Genomic DNA, 13,626 nt, shown 5'->3' with positions numbered 1-13,626 from the left:
ATTTTAAATCATTGAATTAATGTTGAATAATAAATTCTACTCCGTAGTTTTTATATTTCGTGCATTACAAATTGGGCAGAACAACGTCTACAGCGCCCCTCTCTTTTACGAAACACTAACCTTCGGTGCCTTGCAGACACTCAAGTTCCACGGTATAATCCCATAGATCCAGGGAATTCAGTCCGTTCAGTTCCCACGAATTGAAAGACTCGCATTCATGTTCCTCAGTCATCCTTTAAATGGTGAAATTTCACGAAACAATTTATAACGCAGTCATATTTTTCCCACCAAAATCGGCAGCGCGTCTGCGGCGCGAGCACCGTGGTAGCACAAAACCAACTGAACGCGAGTCCAACTATATTCAACTGCAATTAATTCCGACGCCATCACCGGTTCCCAATCGCACTCAAGACCATTATGTTCAACGGCAGTAGGAAATTAACAGAGGTTATGAATTTGTTGTGCAGAAAATTTTTGTTGTAGAGAAAGTCGCGATCGATCAATCTGTGAACTACACGATATTAAGATAGCTGCTATTAAAAATATTGATCCTAATCTCGTTTTCACACGCTTGATGGAACATGGTTATCTGAGTTACATCCGCGGTATTTATAATGAACAATAATTATATTTAAACATTACAAAATTTTGGTTTCATGTAGGTGTGTTTAGTGTATTTTGTAAATTTATTTACTTATTTGTTCGTTCTCAGCTTTATCTTTTTTCTTATCATCGAATGATTGCTGCTTAACATTAAGGTGTTGGTGCTAACTGATAAGTAATATAAATAAAAAACCTATTTATTATTTCAAATTTGACACATTGGTTGTTTATATTAACAAATTAAAATTTGTTAAATTTATTTACCTTATTGGTTTAATACGTAAATATAAACGCACACAGTTATATGTCGATGTAACAAAAACACGAGAAGCTATATAAAGAAACACACACACAGGTTCCTCAAGTCCAATATTGAGCACTGTAACTCAAAATACAATTACAAAGGTAACCGACCGGTCTCTGACTCGAAGGCTTTCGCGTTAATTACGCTTCAACATTTTTGGTTGTAACAAAATATATAGAGGGTGTTATTAAATTGTTAGAATGACTAGAGATTTTTAAATTGCAATATAAAAATATATATTTGAATATATCCAAGAAAGATGTTTATAGCGAAATATAGGTATGTTGGTATATGATAATGAGTCCACTCTGAACAAATACCTAATTGTTTTCTGGAAAATACTTTATTATTTATTATAGATATAAAATTAATTAAAGGACATTATGAATGATACGAAGACGAATATGTCACCCATTTCTTTATCTATACCAATTACGTAATTGCACGAGCATTATTTTTTGATCAATGATCTCACACAAATGTCGCATGTCGAAGTCCATTGCTCGTCTGAAGATGTATATATAATAAAACAGCAGTAAATTAAAGTTATTGCTCATTTGTGATTACTTTTAAATTTTTTTTTTGGTGCATCCTTAAGAGGAGTTTGCATGGTCGTTCTTAGTACTAAAATTTTATTTTCAACATTTTAGGAAACATATCAATATTAAAAAAATTAGAACTGTTAGCTCTAAAATTAAAAATTAACCTCTTGTTTTTTGTATATCCACTACTTATTATTCGTAATAAACAAAAAAAAGAAATGTTGTGTTATGATTTTATTTAATAAAGTGATAAATTACTTTCAATATATGTTACGTGATAAATAATTGAATAATGCATAATTACATAAAACATTCTAATTCTATCAAACTGAGGAAGGTACTGCAATTACTGTAACTATTTTAAATACAAGGTTATTGTTACATTTATTGTTGGTTAAGACTACGCTTTGCAATTTTCAAGTGCTATTGACCTTGGATCATTTATTCAGATAGAAACTGATTTTAAAACTATATACATGTGACAAACGAAATAAAACAATTAGGTATATACGGAATACAAGAATACTGAGTACAGTGAATTATATACTGCCTTCGAGGAAGCAAACAGTCAGTATTAAGTGGCAGTGGGCTAAAAAAAAGAAAGAAGAAGAGTACTAGATAAGATAATCACGTCGATACTTTTACTACAGTTATAGTTCTCATGGAAAAATATTACAGTTTTAAAAGAATACAGTATTATCTTCGTGGAAAAGGATTAGATCTACTATACGATGTAGTTTTTTCACTAGATTTTAATAACGAATGAAATACATAGTTAATTTTGGGTATATATTGTATTTTTTAAATAATCAGTAGAATACTCAATTATCACTTTAGCAAGAGGCTTCAAGAATAACCATTTGTAATACAAACAATAACGTATTATAAGAAAAATGTCATTTACATAAGTCTATTAATGTACAATATATAATCTTAATTTACTTTTCTTGTTTCGTAAAAATAAAGAGAAGCATTTTTTTTATTGAAAAGACAATCTATAACGATCTACAATGATTTTTTCTAAATAAACTACTGTTCGGCTTTACGTCATCATTGAGTTTAAATGTTTAAATCTGATCATTAGGATCGCCTTCCTCTCTTATTGTTATAACTTTCAAAATTATCTATTCTTGATAAAAAAAAAAAAGTATGAGGGGTCCGTTAGAATCACGGTTTTTAACAGAAAAATTATAAAAGATCGTGAGCGGTCCTAGGGTTATCGACATATTAGCATAGACAAGGCAATGCAATACATTTTATTGATATAATCTATATTTAAATCTTGTCTCTCTATCTAACAAGAACATGTTACATAAAAAAATATTTTTGTATCTTATGCAAATAGTCAACAGTGTTGATTGAAGAAATGTTTTAAATAAGGCCTTGGCTACATTTGCAACACTGAAAGTAAAACAACTGGATCATGTGTTTAATGTTTTCATATTACATGCGTGTTACGTCAACACCACTGTTACCAATGGAAGATGTGTTTGTCCTGTTACGTATACAGTCATCAGCATAAGGTTAGCATTATTTTTTTAAATAATAATAACCTATTTTCACTTCCTTTCACAAATTAAAGATTTATAATAAAACAAGTAAATACAAAAACTTAAAAATTGTGTATATACTAAAACCTTCGTCGAGAAACACGCTATCGAGTGACTGTTTGATAATCGGTGCAGTAGTTTTTCCGTTTGACGCGAACAGACAGACAGACAGACGCAGCGAGGGATTTTGTTTTATAATATGTATTGATGTTATTGATTGATGACTGTTAATGGAGTAACGATAACATTTGAATTAAAATGTATGATTCCTCAAAAAGTAAATTAAGATGAAGCTTAAAATTAAATATAGTAAGTTGTGAGTGAAAATAAATCTGTATTTTTAATATGCCTGAAATAGTGGGCTGCGACCTAGAAGACTTGATACAATACATCGGTGAATCAATTGCCGTTTAGGTTACGAATTTAACCAGCTGCGCAATAACTATGGTGCACTTTTGACCTTTAATATCGAATCAAAATCAACATATAATCTAAATGGAGCATATTTATAGCAACACGCTTTTCGAAAAATGAGTGCGCAAGGCGGGCTCTCAAAACAATCTACTACTTTCTAAAACAAATTGATTATACTTTCAACAAATTGCGAGGCTCCCTTGCGCGTGCACAGCAACAAACTCGATTTGACATTTAGGGTTCATTACGACAGAGCTTGAAGATTTGATGGTGTAATTTCACTCTCCAGGAAATTAATCTGTTGAACTCTCCGTCATTTTATTTCCTTGAATATAAATAAATATATTTTTAATAAAAAAAACCTTCATTCAGGTAAAATATTTTTTCTTTTGTGAGTCGATGATAAAGCTATTAGCTGATATTAGCTGATAATGCTAATTAGGAGGAATAGGACTGTCATCTATTAGTTATATCTGTGTATGTAATAGAAATATCAATAAAATTTTCAGACACAGTCAAACGTAATAGTGTTTAGTATAAACATTGAACACAATAGAGAACTAAACAATACTTGTTAGTGTAATAAGATATATTTAAACAACACACGTTTAGTACAATACATGTGAATTCTCTCATCATCATTGGCTATAATTCATTGCCATGTGTTGCAATCTCGGTTATCAGAGGATATTAATATTCACGGATTTGTCTTATCAGCTACAACTACTGTACTAATTGCGTAATAAAATATATATAACGATTATTGCTGTCATTGACAATGTTGTGTCCCCTACGATATGAATTATAAATTTAAAATGTTTTATAATTCTTATTTATCATCACAAACCTGTACAACAAAACAAACACAATATAACATCTATATTTTTCTAAGATTATTGACGTAATTATGTAAGAAATAAGATGTGGCCTTGGTTCTTCTAGACGGTACAAAGTACACTGACACCTAATTAACAGACCATTAATTTGACACGCGTGCATGCAAAGCAATCATTGAAAATATAAATAAAATATGCGTTAGGAAATGTTATATATACCATATGTTTTGAACACGGGTATAAAAAGGTAAGGAAACCGGACGGCTGGTGCAGTTCAAGGGCAGTTCTACCGGTTTTCTTATAAACCTGTATGCATTAAAATTAAATGGTAATCACTAAACCGTATTAAGCGTCGTTTGTCCATGCAAAATGAAAGTAATGAAAGGTTTATTTAACACAATTTTTAAGATTAAAATGTCACTGTTGCGTAAAAAAAATATTTAAAAACAAATCCTTAATTGTTAGATAAGGCTAAGTTACAGAAATGAAAAGCTATTTGAAACTATTCAGTAACGGGTTGGTCATGCAATAAAAGTTGAACGCACCCACTCTTAACGTTGAAGTCAAACGATTACTTCGCTTGTAAGTAACTTTAAAATGTTTCGATGTCATTAAAAAGAAAATATCTTTGTATTAAAAAGATTAACTCACAGTACTTTCAAAAATTAAAAAATAATATTATACATTTGCCTATTGATTATAAATATCACATAGTAATATAACAATTAAATATTTGTCCAAAACCCAAAACGTCCATAAGCACAATTATATATATATATAAATTAAAACATTGTAACTTTCTTGAAGCTCGGAGTATTATGGTTTAGTTTTAACAAATCAGAAGCTAATGAAATTATAGTAGGATATACGTTTTTACAACACTAGACAAAACCTCTCGGCATTCGGTTGTTGGTTTTCCAAGGAACCGAACGCTCTTTTAACACAACGCGCTTTAATATAATACAGAAATATGTCTGGTCTGGACGCCGAAGCGCAAATATCCTCCGGGATTTTAAATTGTTTCACATACGTAACCATCAGCAATGATTTTAGTATGTGAGATAATCCGTATTTCATATCTCCAATTCTTAATGGTCATAATTATTACAATAACTATTTCGCCGTTATGTAACTATGGCATACATTTTGCAACACGACTCCGCAACATATCTCCCATGTCACAATATGTCATGTTTACAAACAGCCAAGTTTACGCATTCCAAGTAACCAAGTAACATGATTTTTGATCCTTGCCGTATTATAATTAATTTGCTGAAATTCTATTTTTTTTAAATCGTTATAAGCATACGCTTTAGTATAACCGCCTTTATAAATCGAGTTACTTAATAAGAACGATGTAATAATACAAGAATATGTTATTAATTAACAAGAAAAATTATAACAAAAAAAAATTCAAACTTCTGTAATAATGAAGGTTTAAATAAGAAAAGGAATTAAAATAATGAATTGTTTCCACGACAAGCATCATTAACGAGACGTTAGTATTAATGAGATTGCAAATTAATCTCGTCTGCAATACAATCGATTGCAACCGAGCGACAATACTCTGTGATTAGGAAGCGTTATAAAAACGTCTGTTTAAAATAAGCTTAAAGTTTTTATAAAGGGAAATATCGATTTTGTAAACCCTACAAAAGTCTGGAAGGGGAGTAAGGGTGAATGCACGCGGTGGCACGCTACAAGGATCTCTTCCAAGGTTCGCAAGCCAAAACGAGATGACATCTGTCTGCCCTATCGACCAGCCTTTACAAGTTTTAAGGTGGACTGAGTCATGCATCCGCATATACGTATAATTTACTTACAATATCAATTGAAATTATTAATATTAAGATAGTTTTGAAAAAATTGGTATAAAAGATTTTGGTCGAGTTTTTAATTATTTTCATTTTATTCTCTTACATTATCAAGATGTTGTGTATAAATTATGAATAAATTTAATAATTAACCTTCATAATCGACCTTACAGTCTAACCATTTCGAGATAAAAGGAAACATTATATATAAAAGATATGTTCTGTTACAATGATCTCAACCTCAGCTGATTAAGCATGCGCAAATTCATTGTTAAATTCTTATAAATCACTGTTTTGCTTACGTTTTTCAATTACTTTTAATATAATGAGTCATATTTAAAATAATTTCAAACAAAGCGACAACATTTTCTTATTTGAGACCTCGCGACTGTCTCCTCTTTCATTTACTTAAAAAATCAATACGTCCCATGAATTTTGAATACGTCTGACTCACTAGCGACAGTGTTTTCATTAACAAATGCAAACACAAAAATTCCAGTGAACACCTTTGACAAACTAAAAAGAATTTCACCCTTTTTATAAAATAATATGTATGTACTAAAACTGTTCGGGACTAACCATCGAGCATGCATCTCCTAGAATTCGCGTCGTCCTCGCCGAAATCGTCAAAGTATCCCTTCTTCTCCTTCGCTATATCCATTTTCACTCACAACACACTAGCATCACATAAAACACAGCTCACAATTTATCACAGAGTTTTTCCATCTCACGGAATAGTTTTGGAAGCAGGCGTTATCACGTTTGAATGTAAATAATCGTAATAAAGTAAGCGACCGTCGCGCACCGACCGTTCAATGTCAGTATTGACTGGGCGATCAATTATGCGACATGGCGCAAAGAGGAGTCGTGTGTAGTAAGACGGGTTCAGCCGAAATATTGTAGGGCGCTTGCGTGAGTAACCTATGTATGTGTTTCAGAGCGCCTGCGCGGCTCCTGCCAGTCAATATTCTACAATGGGGTAACGCGACGCGGCGACGCTGAGTCGCCATGCTTCACTGATTTAATCTACCATAGATCAAAATTCATGAATTGATTACAAATTAACTTATTTTTCACAAACAATGACGTCAGTAACTCATTAAATCTTTCTCATGGCCAGTTGCATCATCTAGATGCAGATTTAAAGGCTCAGATATTCATGATATTGATAAGAAGTAATAAAAATATGATTCTTAATTCTTGGAGATTTAAATAATTATGATATTATTTGTTAATTGAATAATGTTTTATTAAGGAATCTTTAATTTTTTTACTACATATTACAGTTGAATTTATTTTGAGAAAAGTTTTTTTAATCATACTTTTATATACTTACCTTCTCTATATCTCATGATAGAATTTATCCATATTAAGATATATATATTAAGATTTTAAAGTTATAGAAATATATATGAAATAATTAGAAATATTCTATTTTAAAATACTTATTCTTTAGCAAGACTAAAGAAAGACTTAAATGAGTATTGCGCCTGTTTACCGCTGATGTGAACTTTGCTATTATTGTTACAAAGGAGCTAAGCTTTAGTTGAAAGATCTTAGATAGTTTCTGTCGGAATGCTCGGAATTTGCCAATATAATTTATTTCTGAAAAACAACAATTTCAAAACAAGCCATACATATATTTATTAAAAGGGCAATTAATTTAATCTCGTTGAGGAGTCTATATGGTTTGTCTTCTTTTTTGGAACAGTTGAAGATTCTTTCAAAGTGATTTTAATAAAATATAAAAAAGACGGATTTGGAACGGTTGATTTTTATAACAGTAAATTAAATTTCACACATTTTTACATTGTAATGTAGTCTATGATTTAAATAATCGTCAATAATCTGTCGTTATAATTAAGAAATTATTATTTTTTAAATTATATCTAAAATTTTCTTTAGTACACATTAGAATAAAACTATTTTTTTTATTATATATTACGCGATGATTTATTTTAACTTATAAAATTAAAAGAATATTAAAAATCTGGTGCACTTATATTGCTATAACACACTAATGTCATCTAAAGAAAGTTAAAATAATTAATTATAATGGGTCTTTGTCTTTTCGGCACCTGTGGTGCACGTCATTAGTCTTTTAATGAATTATTTTAATAAATTACGTAAGGTGATTTCGAATGTAACAACTTGAGGCTTGACCATTGTTTCTGAACGACACCGCTGCTTTTGTTCCGTAATTTGTGATACCATTTTATATCTTACGGTTACACAATAACTATTATTTTGTGATGATATCTTTTTTTATAATAATTTATTGATTTAATTAATTGTAATCTGTTTTAAAGAACAGTTAACCTTTGTTATAATTGATATTATATTTAATCAGATAAAGATATTTCCTATCGTTTATTTGTTTTTATTTTACCTACTGTCGAAACTATTTTATATAAAAATTAATACGATTATATTTATGATTTCAATTCGATCGTTGATGGTGATATATTTCTGACTAAGGGTTTTAAAATAAAAATGAACGCTGAATGACATGAGAAGATAAAATAAGCGAGACTTTCGGGTAACAAACCGTTCTATGATATCTATCATATAAAAAAAAAAAATTTGAAAATAGGTAAACTAACTTTATGTGGAAGTATTCCTTATATTTGTGATAAGTGAGGAATTAATTGAAAAGATAAATTAGATTATCTTTTAAGATTGAGTAAATTCTTTATTTTCCACTGTATCACAGTGAATGCTACGTTTAGGATGTTATGGTTCGAGCGTTTCACAAGTCGATCCGAATGAAATAAGGCTTGGAATTTGTTTTTGATAATAATTTATTTTTTTATCTTGCCACACAAATTCATGGGTGATCTGAAGTTTATCTTGTCGATTGTCATAATGTTGCGGTTAAAGTGAATTTTAGGACCCTTCATTACAATAAAGATTACAGATTTATCCAAATAAAAATAAAACCTATAAGATTGTTATCGTTTGAAAGGGTAAGGTTGGGGATATAAAATTTTTATCATTGACCATAAAAGGATCTCTCAACTTCGGTCAGTGTTGCCTGTGTATAAATTATTCATAATCAATTAAGTCATGAGTTTAGGCTTAACATTTTTATTTGCATCGAGGTTGATTTCTCTAATAATATTTATGAACATATCATTTTACATCATATTAGCATCTAAATGTCACTTCTAAGTGTGTGACCTTTCATCCAATAATATATGTATAAGATAAGAAATCTTTATATTCGAGATAAGATAATCTAATTTTGGCTTACTACGTAGCAGAGCAATAATTTTTCCTAATTTAATTTTAATATTGGTGAAATATTATCAATTTCAGAAGTTTTTTTTATATTAATCATAATTTGCCAAGTGACAAATCATCACCAGGTAATAAATATTTAAATATGTATACAAGTAATTTAAATGTTGTGTAGTTTGTCTAAACAAACATGGTAGTGGCTAACATAAACAAAGATATTGTTAATTTATTGAGACTATTTAAAACTCAGTATTTAGTATACATTGCAGAATGTTACCACTAAAAATATCATCGTATTAAAAGAAAACACTTTGTACTAGTAGGTGAGCTTACCTAAGTAAGTTTTTTGATCTTAACTGCGATGCCATTAAAAATTTATACCTCACAGAAACATGACATAATTATTAATCATATTTTTTTAAATATATTTTACATATTTTTTCTAGTAAATAACTAATGATATATAAAACTTTAGTGTTTTGACAGAGTTTTATTTTTGTCTGGCAATAATATAGTGTTATTCTTTGAATATTCATGAGTTTGATAAGAATAATGTATTTGAAAAATTATAACAAGTGATAAAAAATATAAAATAAAAACCGTAAAGTCAATAAACTAACATTAAATCGCTTTTTGCATCACAAGCAAACGAAACAGAAACAAGTTTAAGTAAAATTATCTTTGGAAGTTATAATTTATCTTGTTTTTATGTTATTTTCATGCTCAAATCGATAAATTTATGTTAATCTTTATAAAAAAATATACGATTTATATATTTTAATGTATAATCTCGTATCTTTTATATTACCATATCAATAAAAGGAATAAAAAAATAGAAGTAATTACAGCTCTCTCAGCTTATTAAACAATTAGGTTATTTTAACCTCATGTGACAGTACCCGAGCATGGTGGTAACACTTACACGCCTGTCTTCGTTGATAACTGTACCAGTTAGCGATCATTCATCACGACTTATGATAGTTAGATAATAATGTACTTAATACATTAGTTATGCAAAATATTAATGAAGTTTCGTGTGTGCCTTGCATTGGATACTCGTAATAGAATTGTCTGAATCTAATTGTTTCGTATTAATAACACATAAACTGTGCACATATTAAAAATATTTTGTTTAAATCAACAAACAACATTAATAGAGTTTTACATAAAGTCACCTTGCTGATGACATCATTGTTTATTTAATGATTAAGAACGCGTCACCGCTTTGGTTAGGTAAAAGTTTTTTTTTTTTTAAACATTTAATTGAGGAATTTAGATGTAATAGCCGGTTTGGTTAAAACGAAAGTAACATCACAACAAAGATGATGGGAATGTGTAACAATCAAAGATTCCTTGAATGATATTCTGATAACGATTACGAGGTTTTTCATAATACCGTCTCGTGCCAACATCCGCGGAACAAGAACACAATGGCACTTTTTATGATGATATCTCATTGCTCTCATGTTTTTGCAGCTTGTAAATAACCAACAAATTTCAGATATACTATTGATAAATGTTATAAATATAAGAGAAACAAGAAGTGAGTTTTACTTTTTGTTGTGCCATTAAATACGATTAATTTCATCTACTATTAGTGCTCTTTTTTCATATGTTTTCTGATGTTTGTGCCATAAATCATATTGTACGATTGTACTATATTTTTGTGTATCTTAGTTATACAAGATCAGTTAAAAAGGAGGTTATTTCAAAACAGATAAACAGTCACATAAATATCAATTTTCTATAGTTATATATAAACAATAACGTCCGATTAACATAATTTGTTAAGCACATCTGAGATAGTGGGTCAAACAAGCACCGTCAGTCAATGTATCAGATAAGAGAAGTCATGCTTTGCTCAGAGCAATGATATTACGTAATATAGGCACTGTACCCTTAGAAATGTTTCTGTGACAGTAAAAGAAAATAGTTTCAGTGTTGGAATTAAAATGAGCTTTATCGAGACTTAGCTACATCATACAAGCAGTTACGTAATAATATTTACATAATTTTAACGAGTTTGACGCCACAAAAAATATGAAGTATTACATGACGTCAAATTACATCCATAGTAACAGAACGCATTCTCGTTATGTGGAGTTGATATAATGTGTAGTAGTCAGGATGTGATAGTAGGGCATACACATAAACCTACATACTCCGATAATTTTTATAGTTTCACTAGACGCCATGCCGTCTTCAGTGGGGAAACGTAAGGCTTCTTGTCTGTCGCACAGGAAACATACGTCATTATACCTACATACATTATGAATCGTTACTCTGACAACAAGATTAGGAAAAAAACAAACAGCAACGAAAAAGGAAATGTTTCATGGAATTATGCAGCGATCGCTTTTACATTTCATTAATAATTTCCGGAAAATGTTTTTATATATCATAATTATTTAAGTCGAGCTGACATGTCATTTTCCGGCATACTTAGTCTTTTTTTATTTGTACAGGTTGTTACATAAGTTGCATGCAAATTATAATGTTGCAGAGGAAATGAAGTGTTGTTACAACACTAATATACTTGAAAATTAAGTACTTATAAAGACTTTGTGTATCTGTAATTTTCGATCTATTTCCGTTTTAATAGTTTATAGGTTCCTGTTTTTGATGTTAGGGATATACAAATATAAATAAGAATTTAGTTTTTTTGTAGTTATTATTGCTTAATCCAATTTTAACGTGCTTCGTTACCAAATTCCTTGTTTCTATATTTGTGTCAGCCTAGTTTGCGGGTAATAAAAGACCAGTGCGAGTAGCGACTTATATGTCATTGACATCTGTTTTATTGCTTTCAGGTCGTGTTACAGACGTATTACAAGGATACTTATAAGGCTTCTTGTTTCCAATATTGTATCATTACCACAATCATAATATGTTGAAAGGAAAAGTTAGGAAGTAGAAAATGTTTTGTCCACAATGATCGTTAAAAATATCATAAGATTGAATAAAATATACAAGTATTTTATTTGATTCAGAAACTGATCGTATATATATACACATATATATGTTGATATTTCATGTCTGCTTACTTTTTTCCTTTTCATTACTTCCGTGACTTACCATAAAAGTTGTTTCAAATTAAATGATATGATAACAATAAAACAACACAGATCACATTTGGAGGCTGTACTACAATATAGGCTGATCGTGGAAATTCGCGGAACAAATGCAATCGATTCTTTCATTCTATTTGTGACATATTGTCAATATCATGGCTATTTCCGTGTTCCGGTTATCCGACGCTAGATGGATAATGTTACTCGCCTCCATGCCGTAATGATATATATAACACCTAATACAGTGAAGTGTGAACGTATCATATTTTACGTTTGTTTTGTTTGGGAAATTCAAACAATAAAAAGAAGCACAGAGTCAACTTGTATCGATATAAAGCTCGACAAGCCTTCATTATTTATCATAAACTTTACAAGAACATTATTAGAGTAATGTAAACTTAAAAAAAACACGATTTTATAGCAAAGAATATTAATAATAAAACCTTTTTGTACTTTCGTTCTTCCGTTTCTTGAAAATGTTAAAAATTATTTAAAGGGCGGCGCTTTTTCCTGTTTAATATGATACATAAAAAGTCACGTATTACGATCGTTGGTTTACTCTATATTTTGCGTAATCATTAATTACAGGTACAATTCAAGAAAAAATACTTTTAACCGGTTTCGTAAACGGGATATTTTCTTCGACATTTGCAACGTGTATTAAAATCCAAGTTTATGTTGTTTTAGAGAAGCAACAGTATTTTTATAACTCGTCCTGTTTTGCTTGCTGCTTATGAGACATATAGTGTGTTAAGTCTAAGATATTTTTCGTAACATCATGGAAAATAAAATGCTGTTAAGAACATTCACATCTCATTTAGGGTAAACTAGATTATAAATCAAAACAGTAAATCCACGGAAAAGGTCGCTTTGATCCCATGTAAACTTTCATTGAGATCGTGCTCTTAAGCATTGATAAGATAACAAAGACATGATCTAGGGGGCGAGAGAAAGTTGAGCACCGCTTGTAATTGCCTATTACCGTAAATAGTAGATTTATTAATTAATTTAAAATGTAACTCAAATAACGATGACTAATAAGACAAAAAAAAATTATCTTTATATTTCTTGGATCCCACAACGTATTGAGTGATGCACGCTGGTTGATTTTTAAGGTTCATTAATAGTTCTGATAACAATTTTCGCCAAATTATTGTGTTATTGCATTATTCTCGTGCATCAAACAACAAACAACTACGAAAAAAATTCAATGAAGTAATATTATAAGATGTTTGATTGATATTAAACAGAC

The 13,626-nt window shown here is 29.9% G+C and overlaps 1 protein-coding gene across 3 annotated transcripts in view; it reads right to left on the bottom strand.

Moving 5' to 3' along the window:
* The window catches only part of LOC116767540 (cerebellar degeneration-related protein 2-like), a 42,665-nt gene that overhangs the window by 7,421 nt on the left and 21,618 nt on the right, over positions 1-13,626 (bottom strand). Inside the window, exon 1 of one of the 3 annotated variants that reach the window (XM_032657908.2) lies at positions 6,643-6,983. The exons of 1 other annotated variant lie outside the window; for it this stretch is intronic. In XM_032657908.2, the coding sequence (XP_032513799.2) occupies positions 6,643-6,724 (82 nt within the window). In that variant the 5' untranslated portion in view covers positions 6,725-6,983. Of the gene's footprint in view, positions 1-120; positions 337-6,642; positions 6,984-13,626 lie in introns of those variants that run through there. One more of the 3 variants, XM_032657907.2, reaches the window with a different exon arrangement.

Source organism: Danaus plexippus (assembly GCF_018135715.1).
Source record: "Danaus plexippus chromosome 9 unlocalized genomic scaffold, MEX_DaPlex mxdp_26, whole genome shotgun sequence".
In the NCBI taxonomy this organism is placed as follows: domain Eukaryota; kingdom Metazoa; phylum Arthropoda; class Insecta; order Lepidoptera; family Nymphalidae; genus Danaus; species Danaus plexippus.
This window is presented reverse-complemented; position numbering and strand designations above follow the sequence as displayed.